The following is a 27,720-nucleotide window of genomic DNA, read 5'->3' as shown; positions in this document are numbered from 1 at the left end:
AAAACGTAAAAAAACACAAACTCATGGAGGCTAAATAATACATTACTAAATAACCAAGAGATCACTGAAGAAATCAAAGAGGAAATCAAAAAAGACCTAGAGACAAATGACTATGAAAACACGACAATCCAAAACCTATGAGATGTGGCAAAAGCAGGTCTAAGAGGGAAGAGGGAAGTTTATAGCTATACAAGGCTACCTCAAGAAACAAGAAACAAGAAAAATCTCAAACAATCTAACCTTACACCTAAAGGAACTAGAGAAAGAACAAACAAAACCCAAAGTTAGCAGAAGGAAAGAAATCATAAAGATCAGAGCTGGGCTTCCCTGGTGGCGCAGTGGTTGAGAGTCTGCCTGCCGATGCAGGGGACATGGGTTCGTGCCCCGGTCTGGGAAGATCCCACATGCCGCGGAGTCTGCGTGTCTGGAGCCTGTGCTCTGCAACGGGAGAGGCCACAACAGTGAGAGGCCCGCGTACCGCAAAAAAAAAAAAAAAAGATCAGAGCTGAAATAGAAACAAAGAAAACAATAGCAAAGATCAATAAAACTAAAAGCTGGTTCTTTGAGAAGATAAACAAAATTGATAAACCGTTAGCCAGACTCATCAAGAAAAAGAGGGAGAGGACTCAAATCAATAAAATTAGAAATTAAAAAGGGGAAGTTACAACAGACATTGCAGAAATACAAAGCATCCTAAGACACTACTACAAGCAACTCTATGCCAATAAAATCTTCCAGCTTACTTATTTGTTCTACTTCCTCAGTTATTCTGCGTTTGATTCCTTCTAGTGCATTTTTCATTTCAGGTATTGTGTTGTTCATCTCTGTTTGTTCTTTAGTCTGTCTGGGTCTTTGTCAAACATTTCTTGCATTTTCTCAGTCTGTGCCACCATTCTATTTCTGAGATTTTGGATCATCTTTAGTATCATTATTCTGAATTCTTTTTCAGGTAGGTTGCCTATTTCCTCTTCACTTATTTGGTTTTGTAGGTTTTTACCTTGCTCCTTCATCTGTATTTTTTGTTGTCTCATTTATTTGGTTGGGTGGGACTGTGTCCCTGTCTTACTGGTTGTTTGGCCTTAGGCTTCCAGGACTGGAGTTAGCAGGCAGTTGGGTAGAGCTGAGTCTTGGTGCCAAGATGAGGACCTCTGGGAGACCTCACTCCAATTTATATTCCCTGGGAGCTGAGGTTCTCTGTCAGTCCAGTGGTTCAGTTTCGGTTCTCCTACCACAGGAGCTCAGGCCTGCCCCCTGGCCTGTGAACCAAGATCCCACAAGCCACACAGTGTGGCCAAAAAAAAAAAAAAGGAGCAGAACAATAATAAAGAATAAAAAATAAAATAAGATTAGAAAACTAGCATATATACTAGAAAAGTGAAACAACTACTGGAAGGTAAAACAGAACTGCAGTAGCAAAAAAAAAAAAATAAAAGGCCAGAAAAGGCTTTGGCTGTGGGGGGTGGAGCTGAGGCTGGGGGGCTTAGTTGGGGGCTGGGTTTAGGCAGGGGTGGGGTCTAGACTCAGGACTTATGTGGCAGGAAAAGGCACTGGGGTTTGGGGGGCGGGGCTTAAGCTCAGAGAGGCAGGAGGGGGTCCCGAAGTGCCTTTGGCATCGGAGTGTGGAGGATCAGGCCTGGGACCTCAGCAGGCTCACTGGGGCCCAGCTGGGTGGGGGAAATGCTAGCCATGTTCCTCGCCCATCCTCTGATCCCCTAGGATTCCTCCCCATTTGCCTCTACTCTTCTTCCCTTCTTCCCTCCCTTGCTCCCAGGACCCACACTGCCAGAGAGGGCCCAGGAGTGCAGAGGACCAGGCCTGGGACACTAGCAGGCTCCCTGGGGCCTGAGTGGGTATGCAAAACACTAGCCCCATTCCCCTCCAATCCTCTGAACCCCCGAGGGTCTTTCCCTGTCCCTGTTGATCCCCTGTGGTGAGTGGGACTCTCCAGCCATGGGAAACCCTCCCCTCCCCCAGCCACCCCTCAGGGGTGCTGGTCCCATCCCGCCTCCACTTCTCCTCCCCACTTGCTCCCCCCACGTCCTACCCAGTCACTCGGGGGTTCCGCCCATACCCTTGGGTGTCGAGGTCCCTCACCAGCATCTGGTAGGTGCCCTAGTTGTGAGGAGACATCAACTCTCTCTCCTTCCTTCTTAAATATTCTTCACTCAAGGTGATGAAATTGAGCCTTACAATGGTTAAATGATGGAAAATACATATAAATACGTACACTCAAAATATAAATATATATCCCAGTCACTGTACTACAGGTTCTCATATATTATGTCATTTAACCTTAAGAAATACTTATTGTTAATATTATTTTCTTCACGCAGATGAGGAACCTTAGGCAGCAAGCGGTCACACAAGTACTAAGCAGTGGAGTTTAACTCGAGCCCACTTCAGGCTGATTCCTAATATATCTAAATATAATTTTTCCTCCAATCAGAGTGATATAATTAGGCCTTCGTTTGTGAGTAATACAATTTTTAAGGGTTTTCTTCCAAATTAATGGATCAGTTAATTATAAGGGACAAAAATGAGGACCTAATGAAGGTAATTTATTTTATACAGTTGGAATATAAGCAAAATAATTTGGGTGTCAGAAAATCTTCTAGAATCTTTTTCAGGTGATTGATCTGATATCTATAAGACATTGATCACCTTCATTACTATATTACAGAAGTCTATACTTTGTTATATGGCTACTATAGTTATGCACATGTTCAAGACCTATAAGAAAAGTGACAAGAAATGACACTAAAAATAACTTCCCCACACCTGAGAGAAGTCCCTGAGAGAATATCTGGCTTTCTCTTCTTTTGACAGACATAAAGATTACAACTTGCACATGGAATGGCGAGTCTGGTTTTGAGTTGGGATAATGTTAGTGCATTTCCTCCTCTGAGAATCAGAGAGTAAAACTAACGGAATATTCACATGTGCTGCCACATCTGTGAATTACTATGAGTCCTATAGTTTACCTATCCTACGTCAGGTTTTATTGCATTACTAAAAACTGTTTAAGGTGAATAAATGCATATCATTGGAAATTTTTGGACCTTTAAGTTAACACAGAAGAAAGTCAGTAATGGGAATTCTGATGATCATCTGGGATATCTGAAGGAGAGAAAAAAGGTTTGAGTCCCTTTTACTTTCATTTTGGAGGAAAAGGTTATATTAATTTCTGTGCCTATCAGACAGGAAGTGATTAAATCATTCTTAACTACAAACAATAGTGTCTTCACTTAGGGAAATCACAGTTTTCTTATGAATTTCCCAACTAAATTCTCTCATGTTCTTTTTTTCTTTTTTTTTTTAAACAACTTAAAGAACTTTAAAACATTAAAATAATTTAAAACTTTTGCTTAAGGGAATTCACTACTGCCTTTATTTGGCAGGTACTTGCATATAAGTGAATGGAAGAAAAAATTCTTTAAGGATTATGAACTCCCTGGCTGCAAAAAGTTTCAACAGCTGTTTGTGGATTCTCTAGTTGCTCATAAACATCCCCTCAAAACACATTATCCTTCCAATGGTTATTTAGGACTTTTAGACCTCTCTCAGAAGATAAATTACAAGTGATCACTTTTCAGGATGTGTTGGTTTGGGTTTGTTTATAAAAGAAAAGTGAATTATTGAGTATGTGTTCTTTTCTAGAGAGTATAATTTTCAAGAGTATAATATATGCCAAAGGGGAATATGAATAAGGAAACAAAATAATGAATATCTATTATTTTTGTTATAATAAATGTTTTGCGCTTTTTTTTTTAAGAAAAAGAGGACATTTTTGTCCAGCTTCTGCTAATAAGTAAATGTGCTAGGTGAATCTTTAACCTTCATGGGCTTTAGTTTTCTCTGTTAAGTAAATCAGATGTGCTTCTACAGCTTTCCTATGGTTCAAATTCCACCATGTCTAAGATGTTCCATATAAGTGGAAACCAAAAGGGACAATAGACTGTAAGTCAAAAGCCATTACAATAGACAAAGCAGCTCATTATATAACGATAATGGGGTCGATTTGTCAAGAGGATATAACAATTGTAAAAATATACGTATGTAGCAGCAGAGCAACTACATTTATTAAGCAAATACTAAAAGACCTGAAAGGAAAAATAGAGAACAATACAATAATAATAGAGGGGTCAATACCCCACTTTCAACAATGGACAGATCATCAACAAGAAATCAATAAGGAAACATTGAAAATCAGTAAGGACATGTTGAAAATCAATAAAGCAACATTGAACTTGAAATACAATTGACCTTTGAACAACACAATTTTGAACTACAAGGGCCCACTTACATGTGTATTTTTAAAAAATTAATGTGTATTACAATACTACACAATCTATGGTTGGTTGAATCTGTGGGTGTGGAACCATGGATATGGAGGGCTGATTGTTCAGTTACACACTTTTATATATATTTGACTGCATGGGGCAGTTGGTGTACCTACCCCCCCTCCCAATGTTGAAGGGGGAACTGTATACTTTAGACCAAATGAACCTAATGTACATATACAGAACATTCAATCCAGCAGCTGCAGCAGAACACACTTTCATCTCAAGCACATACAGAACATTGTCCAGAGTAGATCATATGTCAGATCACAGACCAAGTTTGGCAAATTCAGAAGACTGATACCATACCAAGTATCTTTTCTGACCACAATTGTATAAATGTAGAAATCAATAATAGGAGGAAAAAATAGGAGGAAAGCTGGAAAATATACAGATATATGGAAATTAAAGAACATACTGCCGAACAACCAATAATGAAAAAATAAATAAAAGAGGAAATCAAAAAATTTCTTGAAACAAATGAAAATGGAAATACAACCTGCCCAAACTTACAGGATGCAGCAAAAGCAGTCCTAAGAGGAAAGTTAGTGATAAATGCTGACACTAAGGGGAAAAAAAAACCAAAAAGAAAAAACCCACCTAATTTTACACTTCAAGAAACTAGAAAAAGAAGAGCAAACTAAGCCTGAAGTTAGCAGAAGGAAGAACATAACAAAGATCAGAACAGAAATAAATAAAATAGAACCCAGGAAAACAAGAAGTTATCGGTGAAAGTAGGAGGTGATTTTTTTAGAAGATAAAAAATGGACAAACTTTTAGCTAGACTAAGAATAAAAAGAAGGAAAAGTCAAATAAATAAAATCAGAAATGAAAGAGAACACATTATAATTGAAATCGCAGGAATACAAAGGATCATAAGAGACTACTATGAACAATTACACTCAACAAATTGGATAACCTTGAAAATACGGATAAGCTCCTGGAAACATGCAATCTACCAAGACTTAATCACGAAAATATAGAAAATCTGAATAAACCAATAATAAGTAGGAGATTGAATCAGTAATCAGAAACTTCCCAACAAAGAAAAGCCAAGGACCAGATGGTTCTTCTGGTGAATTCTACCAAACAGTTGAAGAAGAATTAATATCAGTACTTCTCAGAATCTTCCAAAAAATTGAAGAGGAAAGAACACTTCCAAACTCATTTTATAAGGCCAGCATTACCCTAAAACCAAAATCAGATAAAGTCACTACAAAATAAGAAAACTACAAGCCAATATCCCTGATGAATGTAGGCACAAGAATTCTCAACAAAATACTAGCAAACCAAATTCAACAGTACATTAAAAGAATCATACACCATGATCAAGTGGGATTTATCCCTCAGATGCAAGAGTGGTTCAGCATATTCAAATCAATAACTGTATACACCATATTAATAGAATTGAAGATAAAAATCATATGATCATCTCAATAGATGCAGAAAAAGCATTAGACAAAATTCAACATCCTTTCATGATTAAAAGCTCTCAACAAATTGGGTATAGAAGGAATGTACTTCACCATAATACAGGCCAAATATCACTAGCCTACAGCTAACATATTCAATGGTGAAGGGTTGAAAGCTTTTCCTCTAAGATCAAGAACATGACAAGGTTGTCCTCTCTCATCACTCTTACTCAACACAGCACTGGAAATCCTAGCCCAAGTAATTAAGCAAAAAGAAGAAACAAAAAGCAGTAAGGAAAAAGTAAAGTAGTCTCTGTTTGTGGAAGATATGATCTTATATAGAGAAAATTCTAAAGATCCCACTGAAAACTATTAGAATTAATCAGTGAATGCAGTAAAATTGCTGGATAAAAAATCAACATAGAGTAATCAGTTCTGTTTCTCTACACTAACAATGAAATAGCTGAAAAAGAAATAAAGAAAATATCCTATTCACAATAACATCAAAAACAATACAATTCTTAGGAGTAAATTTAACCAAGGGGATGAAAGATCTGTACACTGAAAACTGTAAGACTTTCGTGAAAGAAATTGAAAAAGACACAAATAGGTGGAAAAATATCTCATGTTCATGGATCAGAAGAATTAATATTGTTATGTCCATATTATCCAAATCCATATACAAATTTAATGCAATCACTATCAAAATTCCAATGGTATTTTTCACAGAAATAGAAAAAGAACTTAAAATCTGTATGGATCCAGAAAGGTCCCAAATAGCCAAATCAATCTTGAGAAAGAAGAACAAAGCTGGAGGCATCACACTTCCTGATTTCAAACCATATTACAAAGTTATAGTGATCAAAATAGTATGATGCTGCTATAAAAAACAGACACATAGACCAGTGGAACAGAGTGAAGAGCCTAGAAATAAACCCAAGCATTTATGGTCAACTAGTATTTGACAAGGGAGCCAAGAATAATCAATAGGGAAAAGACAGTCTCTTTGATAAGTGCTACTGGGAAAACTGGGTATCACATGCACAAGAATGAGATTGGGTCCCTGTCTTATACCACTCACAAAATTAACTTCAAACAGATTAAATACTTAAATATAAGACCTGAAACTATAAAACTCTTAGAAGAAAATATGAGGACAAAGCCCCTTGACATTGGTCTTGGCAACTATTTTTTGGGTATGACACCGAAAGCACAAGCAACAAAAGCAAAAATAATTAAGTGAGACTACATCAAACTAAAAACTTTCTGCACAGAATAAGAAACAATCAACAAAACAAAGAGGCATTGCACAGAATGGGAGAAAATATTTGCAAATCACACATCACATAAATGGTTAGTATCCAAAATACATAAGAAACTCATACAGTTCAACAGCAAAGACAACAACAAAACCACAAATAATCTGATTAAAAATGGGGGTAGGGGACTTGAATAGACACTTTCATAAAGAAGAGATACAATGGCCAACAGGTACATGAAAAAGTGCTCAACTTCACTAATCATCAGGGAAATGCAAATCAAAGCCACAATGAAATATCGATCACTTCATACCTGTTAGAATGGCTATCGTCAAAATGACAGATAACATGTTGGTGAGAATGGCGAGAAAAGGGAACCTAGTGCACTGATAGTGGGAATGTAAATTGGTGCAGCCACTATGAAAACCAGTATGGAGGTTCCTCAAAAATTAAAAATAGATCAGCAATGATCTATTTGCTGATAGATCTATTTGCTGATAGATTGCTGACCAAATGATCCAGCAATCCCAAAGGAAACAAAAACAAGATATCAAAGAGATATAAGTACCCCCATGTTCATTACACCATTATTCACAATAGCTAAGATATGGAAACTACCTAAGTGTCCATCAATCCACGAATGGATACATAAAATGTGATATATATGTGTGTGTGTGTATATATATATATATATATATATATATATATATATATATCTCATACATACACATGATACGCACACACACAATGAAATATTATTCAGCCATAAAAAGAAGGAAATCCTGCCATTTGCCACAACACAGATGGACCCTGAGGTCGTTATGTTAAGTGAAATAAGCCAGACAGAGAAAGGCTATACTGTGTTCTCACTTATATGTGGAATCTAAAAAAGCCAAACTCAAAACCAGAGAGTAGAATAGTGGTTGCCAGGGGCTGGGGTTGGGGGGTTTGAGGAGATGTGGGTCAAAGGTATAAATGGCCAGCAATAAGGTGAGTAAGTTCTGGGGATCTAATGCACAGCGTTTTGATTATCGTTAACAGTACTACGTTATATACTTGAAAGTTGCTAAGAGAGTAGATCTTAAATGTTCTCATTACACACATAAAAATGGTGATCATGTGAGGGGATGGATGTATGAACTAGCCTTATTGTGGTAATCATTTTGCAACATATGCATGTATCAATCATTATGTGGTATATCTTTAATTTACACAATGTTATACAGCAGTTATATTGGGCTGGCCAAAAAGTTCATTTGGGATTTTCCATCTCTTACAGAAAAATCCAAACAAACTTTTTGGCCAACTCAATATTTCAATAAAGCTGGAAAAAATACAGATAGATTTATGTATAAAGCACTTCACTGTAGCTTTTTATGATAGCCAAGAAAATCTAGAAAAATAAATACCCAACAAAAAGGTAAATTTTCAGTTATACAAAAAAAACAATGTACATAAAGAGGGAAACACATTAAATGTTGACTGTGGTTAACTCAGGTAATACAATTGCAGATAATGATATTTAAATTTTTTATTTTGGACTTCAAACACATAGATCAGATTTACCATAATTCTTGGCCCATCTGTGTTGTACATGCAAGTTTCCCCTTTACCTATATTAAATTAGATTATTTAATACATAGTGAATACCGGTGGGCTCACCACATAACTGAGAACTAGGGCATCATCGATAGCTTATGTCTTAAGGGAGAAAAGGTAGAACGATATGCCAATACAAAACACATGCTCTTTAAAGATTCCAACATTTTTTTCAGAGATAATAAATTGACGGAAAAAAATCCAAACTAGAATTATTTTCTGTATTTTTCTAATTAAAAAATAAACACTGTATTTAAATAAAACCATTTGTTTCTAGTGCCTACAGACTGCATCTGACATTCTGGATTGGCAAATGTATATGAGTTAACTTGTTCTAAACACTAAAGCTAAAGCCAGGGTGAGAGGGCGTGTTGCTTGCTACAATTGGTACAACAGACCAGACTATTGTACAGTCTGTACAGACCAGAACAACTACTCACAATGTGGAGTCTTACATGTGTGTGTGCTCTCTTTATAAAAACCCATAAAGTGTCAGTTGATATGTTTGAAATAAAATATTTGTAAAATTTTTAAGGATTTGACTATGCATTTGTGTCACTTTGCTTTTGTATTACATGGAAGAACTAGATGCTGAGAAATCATTCCATAACCAACACTAGTGGCCTCACAGAGCTCACATGTGAGGATGCTGTGATTGAAGAGGTAAGTGGTCCCTTCAAGAAACAGAGCTAGAACTGGGACCAGACTCCTAGTTTGGATTCCTTTCACTTGATTACATTGCCTCTGAAAGGGACATTGGAATACTTATCTGTGATTTGCTTTATATTGGAACAGATAGCTCTTCTTTCTTTGTACCTATGAAAACCGTTCTTTGAAAGCAGAATAGAAGTCATTGGGAAAATATGATTTCATATGCAAATGTTCACCTTAAACCCAACCTTTCCTGAACACCTTTCAGTAATGCAAGGAAATCATCTGAATGTGTATCACTGAGTATCTTCAAACAAAAACTGAATGTCAGCATTTTGATAAAATTCGTATACATAGCATAAGGAATCTTCATTTTATATCTAGATTCCTAGTCAAAGAAATGTGCCCTTGGTTACATTGTTTAATCACCAACTTGGAAGGTTCAATTTGCTTTTCGTTGTTTTCTTAGGAAATAAAGTTTAGTGTTGTCATAATCAGTGAGGCAAAAGACAGACTTGCCTCATATTTGTTTTATGAAATTACATGACCAAATTAACAGCCATACTAAACTCATTTCTTTCAGTAAGAAATCTAAAAGAATTACAATAACTTTGATGACTGTTTCCAACTTTGTGGCATTTTCTCTCTAGCCACTCCTTAAGAAGGCCTTTTTTTAAAAATAGAAAGTCATGACTTAGGAAAATTGCTCAATTTAGTAAACATGGGTATTCAAATTAGGAACTTCTGAGTCATCTCTGCTTGTACTATTAGGATTATATAAAATGGGATTACAAAATCTCAGATTCCATTAAGGCTCAACAGATATAAAAACTAGGACAACCATACAAGGTATTGTGCAAAAGGACATTTTTGAAAATGGAAGAGGATGCTATTCATAGTTAAATTTGAACAGTATTCGTATATGGAGACAGTGTAGGGCAAACGGTTATCCTAACACAAACTGAACCCCAGTCATTTTTACCTACGTAAATTAACATGTTTATTTACTAGGGTCCTCCAGCTTATAAGTTTGTGGTAAAACATGTGCATCTTCTTTGTTAGAAAGGCAACCAAAAACATCCAGATTTTCTTCTTTTATGATCTGGCACAAATGTATGTTAACTGTTTAACAACAGGGCTGTTAGCTGAATTATTATGGGGAAAAAACCCAAAGACTTTCACACTTTATTTCAAATTTCTCTTCTCCATCAGCTCTCTTCTTCCTTCCCTTCATGTAACCCTTTGTATTTGTTTTCAGGACTCATACAATAAAAACAGTAGCAGCAATGGTCAATACTTTGTTCACTTATCAAGCAAATGCTGCTGAGTGCCCCCCATGAACTAGGGCATGTGCTAGGCTTTCCAGGTGATACAAAGATAATTAGAAGTGGTCACTTCTGTTAAAAAATAAAAACTATTTAGAAGAAAAAGATAAGTACATAAGTAACTAAAATCCAGGAAATCATGACAAAAATATTTATAGAATATTTTATATTTATATATATATATTATATATATATACACACACACACACATATATCATATATAATAGTCCATTGTATGTGTATGTATATACATACAATGGAATATTATTCAGCCATGAGAAAGAAGGAAATTCTGTCATTTGTGACAACAGGGATGGACCTTGAGGGTATTATGCTAAGTTAAATAAGCTAGATAGAGAAAAAAAATATGCATGGTATCACTCATGTGGAACATAAAGAAAACAAAATAAAGTCAAACTCTTAGAAACAGTGAGTAGAAAAATGGTTTTCAGGGGCTAGGGGGGTGAGGTAAATAGGGAGAGGTCAGTAAAACAGTACAAACTTTAAAAGAAAAAAAGAACAAATAGCTATTAGAAAGGGAGAGGATATCTGTTATAACTGCATGGTGGTCTCAAGCTCCTTTCCAATTCCCTCGTGCAAAAGGTGGAAAGGGATTGTGCTGCTCAAAGGTTGGTCCATACAGACAATAATGGGAATCCTTATATATTCCTGCATCAAATATTGAGCATCCACTATGAGACAGGTGATATCAGGCAATGATGAACACACAGGTAAGGCCTCTGCCCTCACAGCCTAGAAAGGAGCCACACAGCTCTATATGTGCACAGTAAGGAAACTTTTCTGAAAGTTGGCTCACAAATCATGAAGTTGCTCAAAAAGATATGATTAAAATCTCACTAATGCTTATCCTCTTGTTAACTACTTTTTTGAATGAACATCTTCCTGATTCATAATTCTCTTTTCTTTAACTATGTACAAGAGGGATTATATACTTAAATACTCACAAATATTCTGCACGTATTCACAGGAATCCAGCTCTGGGAAATAAATTTTGCAAAATGACACTTCTCAGCATAGCACAAGGGTTTACTTACGCTTTGCATAAGAATTGCCAAGAGGAAGCTAATTAATATGCTAAATGCTCTTTCTTGTTTGTAGATACTAGCCCAAGTTTGGGTTTCAGTTAACATTATATAGAACTCTGACACATACTTGTCTTTCTCTCTTTTCTACTTTTAATACCTCTCCAAGCAAACTTCTAAATCATCTTTCATAGTGATGACAATGTACACACAAGGGCAACTCTATGTGCACTTAACTCAGGCTATTGGAAATGTTTCTTCAACTTAATCTTAGGGGAAGGAATAAAAACAACTTCAAGCAGCATTTCTAAATGATAAAAATCACCAAGCTCAGAAATGTGGCTTAAATTACTTGCTTGTCTTGGCTAACATGATGTTTTATACTATCCAAATGTTGTACTTATTAATTTTCTGACTGTCCTCTATCAACACTGAGTTTTGAGAGTTGACGGCAAATGGTGCAGAAAATTCAACGTCTTCCTTGCATTCCGGCAGTAGCAAACATACCTTTATTAGGAGTTGGACAAAAGAGCTCTGTTTTCTCAAAGGCTTTCCCTTTAAATTATTTCTGGTAAAGGCCGGATTTGAGATCCGCCTCTGACTTGCTAAAGGCTATTTATGATTTATTTCAACCTTTAGCTGGCTCTAGAAAAAAAAAAAAAAAGAACAAAGTTGAAAATACAGAAAAAGGAGTGCTTAATCCTCGGTATTTCAGTGGAAATAAGAGTTGGCACCCTGACTCTTATGATGGCTGCATTGTGTAAATTTTGATATTTTTATTTTTTCCCTCAAAAATGAAATTAAAATCCTTTACATTTTTAATTAGAAAACAGTGCCATCATTTTTTAAAACGATCAAATTTCAAGTTGTGAGTCTTTTAATACAGGTTGGTCTGCTGAGACTTTTCTGAAGCACTGGGGGGAAATTTAAAACCCAGGCAAATAATTTTCTGAGGCAAAGTGGTGATAGGCCATGGTGAGATATGGGTGTCATAAAAATTTCACAGTGGTCCCTAACACACCAGAGTCACCATAGCATTGACACATTGACTATAATATCTCCAAAGAAGCATTTGCTGTCTATCATGGCTCTGAAGGGAGCTGTTACCATCTATCAATGCAATAATCTGCATGTTAAAGAGTCCCTAAATATGTCTTTACAAGATAATCAGATCTGTTTTGGTCTATTGGGTCAATAATCCACACACTAAAAGTCCCTAAATATATATTCACAAGATAGACAGATCACCTTTGGTTCACTGAGTCAATAGACCTTTAAAAAGGTGCCTATATAGTTGCATAGTTTGTTTTTCAGCAAGTTCAGAAATTCAGTTCTGTACTCTTTTTGTCTTTTAAGAGTAGATTTATTATGCTAGTTCCAGTGGATGCCAGAAGCTGAGTTTCACTCTGGCCTATGATATTTTGCCCTCGAAAAGTCAGAAGAAAAAACCCGCCCGAGCACAAACTATATTAAAACTACGAGGCGAGGAATGGAAGTGCAGACACACAGGCAAAGCCCTCCGGGCCAGGATGAATGCTGTGCTTTCAGACTATGTCTTACCCCTGCCTCTGTCACCCGTCAGCTTCCAGCCTCCCACCCTCCTCCGACTGCTCTGCTGGAGGCTCTGCTGGAGGCTCTGCTTGCCCATCTTAAAGCTCATTTCAGCAGCAGAGGGATCTTACGAGGGCTGCAGAACCCGGCCCTGCTCTCCACCAGCTACTCATTCTGAGTTCACCTCCTACCGCTGCCCGACGCCCTTGCCTCTGCCCCCAGAGCACACCGGCCTCTGCTGTTCCTGGAGCCCACCAGCTGTGGTCCTGCTTCCGGTCCTTTGTACTTGCCCTTCCCTCTGTCTGGAAAGCTCCTCTCTCAGAATCCACATGGCTAGCTCTTTTACTCTCTTTAGGTCTCTTATGAGAGAGGCTCTCCCTGACCACCCTGTATAAGAGAGCAACACCTCATCCCAACACCATGAACTTCCTTCCTCTGTTACCCACACCGTTTGTTGTCCACTAGCAGTTAATCACCATCTGATATAATATGTCTTTACTTACTTGTTTCTTGCCCATCTCTTTCTCCTAAAGGTTAAACTCCACTGGGGCAGAGGCTTCATCAATCCCAAACTTAGATAAGAACCTGGCATATTTTTTTAACTGCTCATTAAATATTTATGGTACAACTGAATGAAAGCAGATGGAAAGGAGTCCTGTCTCTACTTTTCCGATTGCCTATTGATGTGTTTTCATGTTTAGGTTGAAGAGGAATGAGTACCTCTTTCTGAGATGAAGTCCTCTGTTTGGCCATTAGACCTCTGTTCTCCATAATACTCTCTAAGTGGCACAAAACAGGTCCTTCCTGAAGGACCACTGCATCCACTGCATCCCCACAGCTACTGGGTTATAACAGAGTTCCTGGAGGAGCTGGGGTCATCTGAGCCTGTCACAGAAACACTTGACCAGCCTGCTTCTAAGTGTAATACTATGTAAAGGCAGCATTTCTAAATCTCCCTGTCCACAGTCAGCTCTGGTGATAGCAGAGGACTGACTAGAGCTCACAGTCTCATCTGATGCAAACAAGAGGGATGGCGTGTGGCACTGTGGCACGTTAGCATAACAGACTGAGGTGTACTGGTTAGAGCCATTCTCTCCTAAGCTTGGTCAGTTATCCTTGGGGTATTCCCCAGTGCTTCCACCCCTACTTTTAGCCATGCAGATATTCTCAAATGTATCCTTTCTCAAGACCGAAGCCTGTCACAGTAACGTCTTCCTTATTTAAATTTCATGGGAATATTCTTTATTTCAATAACTCAGAAAGGTGACTTTGGCAAGAGAATCACAGCTGACAGCAAAGCAATGACCGTGGCGGTGTGATTAGTAGAGGCTGCAGGCTACAGAAGGCCTGTCTGAGCATTTACCACTGTCATCACACTGATGCTGGTCTCTCCTAGGGATGGACATTGGTCAGAAAAGAGGATGCAGTTCAGCAATAGTAATCACTATAGAATCTGTCTGTATTGTCATAGTCAAAGATATGCTAATTAATTAAAAGAATTTTTACTGTGAACCTGCTTAGCCTAAGCAAGTCTTTCTCCCTTGTCCTCCCCTAGCACACAGATATATTTTAATAAAGCTTTAAGGCACAAACGAAACAAAAAGCTGAAGTGATCTAGATAAATCCATTCCCCAAACCCAAAGCAATTAATTAACTGAAAGAAAAACATAATTTAATCTTGAATTATTTGGATAAGTGACTCAACGTTGTAATTTATTTTGCATGAATGGGCAAAACTTAATGGCTATTTCAGTGTATACCAGTACTTAAGCAGATTTATAAAATAAAATTTTCAATCAAATTAATGGAGAGGAGGGGATAAGAAATTAACATGAACAACAGCAACAAAACCATCAACTCAGATACTAGGTATCATCGCACACCCTTCCAAATTCTGGCTGAAAAGAAATAATGATTTCTGTAATCCCCAGCAATGACTTTTGCAGGGGCAAGATTTCAAATAAACATCTATTTGCTTTAGGTGAGCTTCACTGAATCGGCCTTATTTGATTTCAGATCCCCCTAAGGGAAGAGATTTCAGGATTTCCTGGTTGTAAAATGGAAAAGAACATTTTGCTGAACTTGTATGACATCATCGAAAGCATTAAAAGGGCAGATAATCACAGGTTCTCTGGCTGTTTACCAGAGCTTCTTTACCTCCTCAATCTACTTTATTTCCAAATGTCAGAGTAGTCTGAAACCTTTCAAAGATTTATAGACTGCAGAAGCAGAGGAAATATTAGGATAAATTCTTTAACTTTTGTGAAAGCTTTTAAGTAATTAATAGATGGGCTTTTGGAGTTGTTTCATAACACAGCACAGATACTCTGACATGTACCGTGTGAAGGCTAAACATGGTCATCTCTCAATCTAGAAAGTCACGGAAACTGCTCTTTAGAGTACTTGAGTCATTAAAAAAAAAAAATTGAATTTGTGAAGGGGAATAAAAATAATATAAGATTTAGTTTATCAGTTAAAATAAAAGTACTACACAATGAATGAAAATAGTAAATACAGTCTCGGTTTTAAATATAATTTCTTTTCCAAACTCTACTTGGAAATTCTCTTATATTACAAAATGAAGAAAATAATGTAGCTGCCATAATATTATTTATATAAAGCAACAAAAATGTGAGCAAATTATTTTCAGGCTTGTATTATAAAAATGTTTTCCAATATAATTAAAATACTAGTGCCAAATAGCTGAAACAAATATTTAAAAGCTCTTACCTTAGATATATAATAGACAAAATAGTTCTCACAGTAATAAATTAATTTTTTCTTTGTTAGGCAAAACGCCTCAACCATAACTTCATGAAGAAATGTGAAGTGTTGTGAAAATGATCTTACCTCATATTCAAAGTCCTCAGTTCTGTCTGCATCAGCAGGCAAGCTGGAAAGATACTCATCATCCTCATAAAATTCATGCTCCATCGGATGAAGAGAATGGCAGCTACAGGGAATGTAGCAATATGATAGGAATTGATCAAAAGGGCTGTTCCCAAGATTAAAACTAATTTTAGAATTTCACTTTAGTTTTCACCGCTCACCAATAAGACCTTTAGTGATCTAGCCTTTAAACGAATTACACCGCAGAAAGAGCAACTGCTTTTCTTTCTCCCCCTATATGAAGTCCATCAATTTGATTTTCTAAGAGAATACTAAGATAATGGCTCAGGGTCAAGCTTCATTCTGTGAAGGGGCAGATGTGCGACCTCCCCCCGCCGTGGTGCTATATCGATACTCTGGCCTCCTTCCATTCCATCGAATGGACTTGATCCATGCATCCGTGTGTGGCATTTGAGACTGAAGTCTACCCAAAGGTGGGTATTTTATAACAAAGTACTTCCAATTTCCTAATTACAGCCTCAAACCGGTTCTGAAGTCTGATTTTAAACGCGCAGTCGGCCCTCTGTGTCCTTGGGTTCTGCATCCGAGCATTCAACCAACCGTGGATCAAAAAATCGAATCTTTAGTTTTATTTCCAACCTTGAGACTATCCCAGCTACCTCGCAGGAGCCATGAGAGGACCCAGTGGATAGATGAATGTAAAGACAGACATTTCCAGATGTGGTGGGCTCTGTACTGAGACAGTGGGGGGAAGAAGTGCGTTAGCACGTGGTGCTGGTGAGTGTGGGGCAGGGGCCTGCTGACTGCGAGGGGCACTTCAGGAGGAAGGAGGATGAAGGCCATGGTACCGTGGTAGGAGTGATGCTCTGCCTCCTCGACGTAAATGGTGCTGTGTATGCCAACCTCCTACCACCCTCTGTCTCTCTGTTAAGCAACTTAATCCTGGCATGGTCAAATAAAGTTGTTATCTGTACCCCCCTCCCCCCCAAAAAAATCGAATCTGAGGTTGGTTGAATCCTTGGATGTGGAACCCGTGGATGTGCAGGTAGGGTGGGCACTGTGTTTTTCAGATTGTAAATCGTACTCACATTGCCCCCATTTCTTAAGATTTCCTTCCTCTTTCTCCCTCATAACCCACATCTTTCCCTCTTTGATAAAAGGCATGTCCACAAATATTAAAGAATGTTCATGGTGATAACTCACTGGAAACTCCTATAAGCCACAGATTTGCATAATCCCTTTAGAAAATTTCTCAGGACAAAGAGAACTGATGGAGTGAAGGGAATGAAGAGGACCCAAGGCATTGTATATTACTTCTATGTATCCTTTAACTTTGGGGAAATGTTTTTCATAATTTATAGAAGTCCTTTCAAATTGTTATATGAAGTGATAGAGACACTATACATTATACAATATGAAAGCTAAGCACAGTTGAACAGCAAAGGGCATGAGGTCCTCTATAAGTATTTCCAAGTCAGTGAAAAGGCCTAAGTGCAATTAACCAAGTTGGTTTCAGGTGAGACCTCTAAGCCCAGCCATTTTGGACATTATGAACAAACTGGAGTTAGTAGCATAAATTAGTCCCCTCATTACTAGCTGAAATGCCAGAGATTCATCCTGGTGCCCTCACACAGTCAGTGTAAATATTCTACCAGCCTCTTCTCACTATACTCTAATATTCTCTGATTTTCACGCAAATAGCAAAAGCAGTACAGGTAGTATCTTGCTTGCTGGTCTAACAGGTGAACCCTCCTAGCTTAAAGCTGGACTGGCTTTTTTTTTTAACTTTTTATTTTATATTGGAGTATAGTTGATTAACAATGTTGTATTAGTTTCAGGTGTACAGCAAAGTGATTCAATTATACATATACATGTATCTATTCTTTTTCAAATTCTTTTCCCATTTAGGTTGTTACATAGTATAAGCAGAGTTCCCTGTTGAGAAATCCATTTGGGCTGGTAAAACATCAGAGCCTGCTGTTTGGGGCATCTGATGTGTTTCTCTGGTCTTTGACTTAGTAAGTAGGAAGCCCTGCTGTGAAGAACACCTTATTAATTCAGTAAACATTTACCAAGTATCTACCAGATGCCAGGCCCTATGCCAATGGCTGGAAATCGGTTGGTGTCTTTTTAATTGGGTAGAGCAGCAAAGTGGGAATTTTAATAGAGTGAGATAATTAAGGAGAAAATAGAGACACTATGAGAGTACCTACTACAGTCCTAAGAAGTCTGCTAGAAGAGGTTACCTTTCAGCTATGATCTGCAGGACTTGGGAAGAGGACACAGCGTACCGGTTAAGGGAGTGGGCAGTGGAGTCAGACCTCCTGGGCTCAGGAGCCTGGCCCTATCGCTTCCTTGCTGTATGACCTTGCCGATTACTTAACATTTGCTTCCTCATCTGTGACATGGGGATGGTAATAATATAATGTACTCCCTCAGAATGTTTTTATGAGGAGTAAATGAATTAATAATTGTAAAACACTTGGAATACTCCCTAAAACATGTTAAGTTAGCTAATAAATGTTAGCTATTATTCATTCAAGAAAGTATTTATTGGATGGCTACTCTGTGTCACACTCTATAATGAATATTGTATATTTGTTTGCGTGTATATTTTTCATCTCCCCTGTAGAATATAAGCTCCAGGAGGCAGTGGCTTTATCTTTTGTTCCCAGTTTTATGCCCAGTACCTAGTTCCAGTACCTGACACAAGGGGCTATTTAATAAGTAAGGGATAGATGACTAGAATCGTAGGTCAGACAAACAGAGCCCCTGCCCTCCTGGAACTTGAAGTTTCAAAGAGTGGTTTCCAAAGCATGGCTGCACATTTAAATTGCCTAGGGAAATTTCTGAAAAATTCTAATGCCTGGGTTTTGGCCTGAGGTGGGATTGATCTGGGCATTGCATTGATACTGCTTTTCAAAGTTCCCAGATGATTCTAATGTACACGTGTGAACCACTGAGTTGGACTTAACAGAAGCCACTAAAGGGCAGGCGGGTGTCAGGGCCAAGTGTACATTTTACTAAATGGAGCATGGATTGCAGTAGGCAATGAAAATGCAGGCTAAAGAGACTACTGCTCTTATAAATCAAACTCTCAATAATGTTTGAATATTTGCTTAAAAGTTCACAGAACAAAGTGTGTGGAGCAAAACAAACTTCCAAAGCTGCAAAGATAGCATTATTTGAATAAACTATCTCTAACTGCCTTTAACTCAGGTAAAAATTGAAAAGAAATATTCCTTTAATAATTCCTTATTTTGTAGCTCTATACTTCTTCTTGGACAGCCAGGATCTTTGGTTCACGTCTCAATATATCAGGTAATTGCTTCCTTTGGAGAATTACACTTTAATAAATTTCCTAGCTTCTCCTTTAAAGAAGAGAAAAGCAAAAGAGAAAAAGAGACAGAGGCGACACACAGAGAAGAATATAGTGCCAACATGCCACTTCTGGGTCTGTCTTAACAAGGTTTTTGGCAGCTTCGGTGAGAAAAGCTATTTCCCTGACCAGTTCTCATGAGCTGTGTGAGGCTTGTGTTGACTGGAAATATGAAGATGAACTAATCAGAGCCAGACTTTTTCACTCAGCATCTCAGCAAGTATGATTCCTGAGCTGAAACAACCGTGCAGGTCAGGAAAAGTAAGCAGGACAGCTGAGAACTAATTGGATGGAGACACAGTTACAGACACTTTCCAAACAGAACTGAGAGCTTGTCTCCATAATTGCCAACTTGCTACAGTGACTGTTTCTTCCCAACACCTACTTTCAATGACGAATGATAACAAATAGGGCTTTGGGAGAAATGACAGAAGAATACCTGTCTGAGAGCAGAAATGGACAGATGTCGGGCACTGGAGGGGTGGGTGGCCTAAGTTTGGCCAGGGCCATGATATGTTCAAAGGTGATGTCCGTCTGGGTGCTGGCATTCACGAGCCGCACTTCTGGGGCCGTCCCATAGGCTGGTTTACTGAGAGGTGTTCGCCTTAGCACCTGGACCACAATGGGCTCCTTGGCATTTCGAAAAGCTTCCACTGCCTCTTCATGGGTGGCCTTTGAGAGATCCTTCCCATTGACCTGCAAGATAAAAGGACATTGTTCATCTCAGAGGAAAGAACAGAGAGGCTGTCAGGATAGATTAAAAAAAGGTGGGCAGGGGAGGCTTAGACCAGCTCTGCTAAGAATTTTGTAAAGGAATATTTAATCAGACATTGACATTTATTGAACTCTTCATCAGCAGGAGAAAGTGAAGGAGACTAGGAAAACAGTTATTTCTTATACCTTTAGCAAGCACATCGTCAGAATTATTAGTAAAGATTTCAAAACTTAAACAGCACACAAACTTCAGCAAATGTTCAAAATCTTCAGCTAGGTAGAAATGTTAAGTATATCCTTTTTAAAAAATGATCTATCAATCTCTTGGCGGTATTTTCAATATTTAATCAGTCTTACTGACTTGAAATCTAATTTGGGGGGATATTGTCAAATTTCTTTCATATTCATCATTTTAATCCAAGACCAGATTATTGCTCATGTGCATATTATCCTAAATCCTTGCTATTCAAGGTGTGGTCCATAGGCCAGCAGCGTAAGAGATTAGAAATGCGGGATCCCTGGCCCTATCCCAGACCTACTAAATGAGAACTGGCATTTCAACAAGATTCCAGCTGATTTATATGCACAAGAAAGTAGCACTGCTCTAAAACACCTCTGAGTGAGCATACCATGTCCGTTGCCTCCTTGCCTGTTTCCATTTATACCAGTTTATGACTCTCCAGTGTAGCCCTGGACATAACAGAGGAAGAGGTGATGTTTGTCTTTGCCCTCCATCACTGCTTCTCAGTTGGGCCAACCATTGGCATTTGGGAGATAAAAATTATTCTTTTAGTGATGATACTCTCCCACACCTGCTTATGTAGGGCCATTGATGTCCCCCCACATTTGTGGCACCCAAAACAGCTACACTCTTTTCTGATCACCCTCTTGAGAGACAGTACAGAGACTGCTCTCAAATTGTCATCAATTTATTCCCCTAAAATGGGTCCTGATAGCACAGCCTCTTAGTGGAAGTTGTGTTTTCATAAAGGACTACAGAATCCTGAAAGAACTTCACAACTCCCACCTGCAATGAATCAATAATATTGGCTTTTGCAAATAGGAAGACATACTTGGGAGTACAGTACTGTGCTCAAAACCCCTGAAATTATACCATTTCTAGACAACTAAACTACCCGCCTGTTGACGAGGCTCTGATAACTGCTATGCTCCAGTAAATCCTTAGAGATCCCTGGGTGCCTTCAAAAGAATCAAAGGGAATCACTGAGTTGCAGCCAGAGAGTGATTGGCTGACATTCAAATGAGCACATTTTCTCTCCCTGAGTAGACAGAGAATATGTGCGTGCTCAAAGCAAATGTGCGGCATTTGGGGGTAAATGATACAATGCCAGGTAGAAATCATCATGTCATGTAGAGATGGGCTTAATGACCTGGAGGAGCTAATTTGCTCAATCGACCCTGAAAGAGTTAATGTGCCTTCAGAAATTGAGCAATTAAGTTTCCTCACCAGCACCATATGACCCAGTACAGTTCTCGAATAACTAGTAAGAAACATCAGTTTCAGATTTGGGTGTGTACCTACCAATGTGCACACTCACTAATCTGTGCATTTACTCTCTCATTCTTTTCTCCACGAACTAAACTTAAACATTCCCACTGAGTTTTCTCTGGCACAACCTTGGAATGGCTTGATGACTTTGGGCACGCAGGAGGATGTGAACGCGGGACACCTACTGACCAGCATTCACTCCTTGAGCTGCTGTTGGATGACAGGCACTCTGGGCTGAGGCCACCACTCCTGAGGACCTGCAGGCAGCAAATGATAAGAGAAGTTCCAGGATGGAAAAGCACAACCTAAAATCTGGCCTCTCATGAATAGCGTCATCCTCTGTGTCCCATATTGTGGTCAGTATTTATAAATTCCAGGGTTATGGAAGATGATCCAGTGGTAGATAATACTGCTCTGTCAGTATCTATGTGTTAGGGAAGAATTGCCCTTTTGTCCACACGTTTCCTGCTTCATGGTGTCCCTTCAACTTAGTGAATATTTACTCGTACAAGATTTCATACCCTTCCTTCTCTGAAAAGAACTCCTGGTCACAATTTGTTATCAACTATTTAAAATCTACTGGAATTATGTCAGTAATGTTACCTTTTCCTATAAACCTTGCATCTGGAGTAACTCTTTTCACAATGGCAGAATGAAAGAAGACAGAGCCCTATTTTTTTTTTTTTTTTTTTTTTTTTTTTTTTTTTTTTTTTTTTTTTTTTTTGCGCTACACGGGCCTCTCACTGTTGTGGCCTCTCCCGTTGTGGAGCACAGGCTCCGGACGCGCAGGCTCAGCGGCCGTGGCTCACGGGCCCAGACGCTCCGCGGCATGTGGGATCTTCCCAGACTGGGGCACGAACCCGCGTCCCCTGCATCGGCAGGCAGACCCTCAACCACTGCGCCACCAGGGAAGCCCGACAGAGCCCTTTTTGAAGGAACTTCAAGCAATATCTGAGGGTAAAGGGAAAATAATTTGTGGCCATGGTTTCTTCCAGTCATACATTAAATCCTACTAATGCATAAATTGTGTGTCATTAAATAACGAACAGACAAATGACATTTTTCTATTTCTTCCCCAAGGTGGCTCAGTACCTTGTCTACAATCTAGTCTTGATATTCCTTTGTTTCTTATTTGTTTTAGTGATCTTCAAAGCAAGAATAATTTTTAAAAAGTGAGTTCCTTACTGATAATGATTATTTATTTTATGTTCCAATAAGGTAAATAAGATTATTTTTGCAAAGTTCAGAAAAGTATAAAAATTTCTGCAGAAACATAAAAATTGCTGGAGAGTATTTTAGGCTGTGAAATTATTAGTTCTTATTGCAATGCTTAGTATATGCAGATGTTAGCTTTCATACAGCAAGATCAATAGCTATCTATTCTAAGAACTGTACATTCATTCATTTACAATCATGGCATTTATATGCAAATTTCTTTTTTTTTTCCTTTAAGATAATCAAATACAGTCTTAAAAAAGGACAGTCAATATAATCTGAAGTATCTTACGTCCCCATTGGAAACGCTCTTTTCTTCCAGTTATCGTGCAGCTGACCTCTATTTTCATAAGCTATTTAATATCTCTCGAAGTAAAGAAGTCTATGACCTTTAAAGGCTCTGCTGCCCCATGTGATCCCTTAGAAAATGTAAGCACTGATGATACAAAACACTTTTTTTTTCACTTCACTTGAAGTTCATCAACATACTGTTAGCCTACCAAAAGGTCACCCTTTTATAAATTATGCCTTTCACAACAGAAAAAAGATTAGCTTTAATTGGGATTTTCTGGCAGTTGCTTTGCTCAGTTTTCAGCTAAGGGAGAAGAATAATGTTGGAAGAATACCTGAGGTTTTAAACCTATAGAAAAATTCTGTAGTAAACTAACAAATAAATGAATAGCAAAACTTTGTGTTTTTTTCCAAATGGTTAGATCCTAAACCAACAAGGTATTTGGTATTTCATGGTGCCATATCCTTATCATTCTATTTATTTTCCGTTATATTCTCTCCATCCCTCCCTTACTCCTTCTTCCCTCTTCCTTCCTCTCTGTCTCAATCTTGGTTTTGTATGGACAACATATGTGAAATGAAACTGGAGAAGGAGAAGCCGTCTATTAAATGTGTTCCAGTTAATACAGGTAGTTAAGAGTGTCGATCTAAACTGTTCTGGGGGCCTAGTAAACAGAAGGAAGCAGAAGTGCTGGAAGTTGATTTTCAGGAGAAAAAAACTGGATGAAGAGTGTTGGGAGCAAAATCCATGGGAGGAAATGAAAGGTAATTTGAAAATTAAAAAAGATATACCAATATATTATGGGCTGTGCTTTGAAGTGTACATGTGGAAGGGTTTCAAGAAGCCTGGTGATTTGATTTAAGCAGGGTGTAGAGAACAAGGCCTTTTTCTAAAGTGGTTGTTAAATGGAATGAGTGAGAGGTTAGAGCATCATAATAAACAAGAGAAGTATATGAGATAATTCCCTCTATTACTCTAACATCTGGCTTTTTGAGAACTGTGGCCAAAACTGATTTGGTTCTAAAGCCACCTAGCAACTAGAGTATAACTGAAAAGACTCATGGGATTGCTGTTTGATAAGAGGCTTGTGGCCCCAGAGTGGGGTGACTGGACTCTGAAATGGTGATTAAGTTACCTGATTTGAGGTAAATGAGAAATCAGGCACATTATTGATAAAGAGGTTATCAGAATTGGTAACAGCATAAAAGAGGAAAGGAAGATGCCAATGATAGAAGTTGAGGAGAAATAGAGATGTGGTTATCCTCATAAAAACGATTTGGGATTGGAAGCAAGTGGAAAGAGTAGCCTTAATCATGCCAAACTTGAAGCACTTCTAAGATATTCAGATAAGCTAACAAATAAACGGATGATAAGTGACTAAAAGAAGAACTAATCATGGGAAGCCATTTCCAGAGAAGGTCTTCCTCTCATCCCTGCACTTACTTTATCAACTTAGTTGATAAGTTGAAAAATATACACATTTTTACTGCTATGAAAAAAGTGTCTTGTTTCTAAAAAATTATTTTCCATTTTATTGATAGAGAGAAGTGAATAGGAGAAAACTAGTAACTTTTCAGCAATTAATGCAAAAAAAGTATGAATACCTTTGTTGTGGCAGATGGGCTAATTAATCCATAAGCAACTTGTGAATGTTAAGTAAAGAATATAGCTTTTCATATGTAAACCAAATCATAGCATCATTTGATGAAGCTTCTGTTTAATGAACAGTCAATTTACCCTTTGGGATAAATTGCAAAATCTGGCTACTTGTCAAGAACCTCCCCAGTGTGACTGGTGGCCTCAGCTTGGATATGAACTCCTCTACTTGGACTAGTCCTCCAAATCCACACACATGCAAAATTTTCTTGAGTATCAGAAAGAAAACAGGCTTTTCGCTTTTCCTTTTGTAGTGCAAACAAGTGCGTAAATGACCAAGTCACCCTGGTGAGGTTCCATTTCCAGAGTCAGCTGTTTGGGATGATTAGGGTTTCCAAACCTCTGTGCCTCTTGTAAAAAATAAGGGTGTTGAACCATCTCTGCCTTTCATGGGAGAATACATATGGGAATACTCAATAGAAGAAGTATAGAATAGCAAGGATTATGTACAATTTCAAGTTGAGAATAAGCAAGCATAAAACACTTGAATATTGTTTTTTAATGTTTATAAAATGTTATTGTTTCATTCATTCATTTATTTTCAGCCTTATGGAGGTATAGATGACAAAATTCTACAATATTTAACGTGTACATGGTGGTGATTTGATATATGTATATATTGTGAAAGGATTCCAACAACTAGTTATTAACACATCTATCACTTCAATTAATTACTTAAGTTTTATTTAAGTGAGAACATTTATGTTCTACTCATTTAGCAAATTTCCATTCTATAATACAGTGTTATCAACTACAGTCCCATGTTTTACATTAGATCCTCAGACCTGAGTATTGTAATTTTGATTGGGCATGACAGTTTACAAGAACTCCCACCCTCATGAATAACTGTGAAATTAATTTTGATTAGAGTCCCTATGTGAATGCTGATCAAATTCTCTACTTGATAATTACAGAGGTGTTGTAAAAACATGGCCTAATAACAGTTTATATAAGGAAGAAGCAATATTTAAATTGCTACTAAAATGTTTGGTATGAAAGGAATTTAAAAGACTCTGAACTCTATATTTATGAAAACACTTGTCATATACAAAGTATAAAACAATTTTAAGGAATTAAAGCATATTGCTTTTTTCTAAACTTGGTATGCTTGATTCTAGGTGGACATCTGTTATGCAAATTGAGGACAGCACAGCATAAAAAATATTTGTAGTAAAAACTCACAGAATAGGAATTGTGCAAAATGTTGTGAAGACAACCTGGTGAGAGATTGACTAAAATTAATTTTGACCATTTAAAAAACATTATCAATGAACAAAACAATCACTGGTAGGTTTGTGATGATCACATAATTTTAGAAGTTGAGAACATAAGAAATGTTAGATTTTATTAAACCAAAAAGTCTGTGTAGTTCAGTGTTCTTTTGACAGTGCTGTTACTAGATTTTGGGAAGAGAATATGGTAATTCTCACACAGGATCTAATGAGAAGACTTATTCAGAAGTGATCCTGGGGCTCCTTCTGGTTTGTCTGGACTACAGGGTTGGTAGCTTCATTTTCCTGGTGTGTGGGGTGTTGCAGCTTCCCTTGAGCTCCAAAGGCCCTCAGTGCTGTGTAGCTGGCTTTCCCAGAAAACTGGAAATAACTGACTTCTAACTCAGACAGCCTGAACCTTCTGTGTTTCCTTACTGACAGTGTGCCTATAAGAGAACAACAGTGGGGTGGCGTCCCTCCACTGTAATACAGACCCAATGCATGTCCAACAGTTTCAGGTCCCCTCTGTGCTGCTGACTCCTGATTTGCATGTTCCCCCAATAGAGACTGTAACCTAACCTATAACTCGTGACATTGTAGGATTTGCCCTTATGGACCCTGTGTGACATAATACACATTTACAACCTAAGGAATTGAATTGATTCAAAATGCTTCCATATGTAACATTAATGAATTGCAGACTTCAACGAGCTATTTAAAAAGCCTAATATTAGGTTTAGTTAATTGATTGTGACACTGTGAGGTCACTACGGTAGGACAGTATGCTGTTTCCTGGCCCCCTTCATAGTACATTTTGATGGCGAGGTGTTCCCAAATGCAAGCAAGACTCATCTTCAATTTTTCTTATTAAGATGTTATAGACCATTATTTGTGAATTTGTCAGAGCCGTTCTTGAACCAATTTATAATTTGGTTATAGGAAATCTTGGGGATGCATCTTTCATAATTGCTTTTCCTCCTATAATCTTTTCTCTGTCTTAATTTTGTATCCCTTCTTCTGTATTTTGTTTCTGTCTTTATTCTCATTGCCACACTTCTCTTCCAAGCTTTCCCGTTTGGGATTTAACAAATCAAATCTGAAGAGTGTCTTTCTATAAAAATTATTCCTGTTTTTAAGGAACAGGTTATGATAGTTTTGATTCTTCTGGGGGAAATAAATTAAAATATATACAACATAGTTTTATGTACCTCATTATAAATGAATTTATTTTCCCTCCCCTCAATGAAAGAAATGGAAGCTTCTCCTCTTTGGCACATGAGCTGGTGTTTCTTGGTTTGTCCCTGAGATCCACAGTCTACTCTTTTCTACCCAGCTCTGTATACCCTGGGATGCTGATAACCGTACTCCATGTCACCAGGCTCCCTTACTTTACATCTTTTGTTTGGTTTGACCAATAGTAGGAGAGGTAATGTTCTGTCTTTATCCAGCCTCTCCCCACCTGGCTTTCAGGATGGCAGCTCTTGCCAGGTTTGGTTCGCACCCTGGCTTACATTCCACCTTCATGTCTGCAGGTAGTAAGGGGTTCTCTTTCTATTGCTACTCTCTGTGTTTGTTCTCTTAGCTCTGCTCATATCTCTGTAAGTGTTCCTTCATACAGCCTTCTTCAATGAAACCCTTTGAGTGTGTCTTCTTTCTCCTTCTGACTAACTAGACATGAAACTCCTCTGATTTAAACAATAACGACAACAAAAA

The 27,720-nt window shown here is 38.0% G+C and overlaps 1 protein-coding gene across 4 annotated transcripts in view; it reads right to left on the bottom strand.

Annotated features, from left to right (window-relative positions):
* PDZRN4 (PDZ domain containing ring finger 4) overlaps window positions 1-27,720 on the bottom strand; it is a 361,648-nt gene that overhangs the window by 49,086 nt on the left and 284,842 nt on the right. For all 4 annotated transcript variants that reach the window (XM_024740428.1, XM_024740429.1, XM_024740430.1 and 1 more), the window contains 2 exons: window positions 19,849-20,105; window positions 16,031-16,133 (listed from right to left, as the gene is read on the bottom strand). In XM_024740428.1, coding sequence (XP_024596196.1) covers window positions 16,031-16,133; window positions 19,849-20,105 — 360 coding nt within the window. The remainder of the gene's footprint in view (window positions 1-16,030; window positions 16,134-19,848; window positions 20,106-27,720) is intronic.

The sequence above is a fragment of the Neophocaena asiaeorientalis genome, unplaced genomic scaffold (genome assembly GCF_003031525.2).
Source record: "Neophocaena asiaeorientalis asiaeorientalis breed wild unplaced genomic scaffold, Neophocaena_asiaeorientalis_V1.1 scaffold340, whole genome shotgun sequence".
Classification (NCBI taxonomy): Eukaryota; Metazoa; Chordata; class Mammalia; order Artiodactyla; family Phocoenidae; genus Neophocaena; species Neophocaena asiaeorientalis.
Note: the sequence above shows the minus strand (reverse complement) of the source record. Positions and strands in the feature narration are given on the sequence as shown.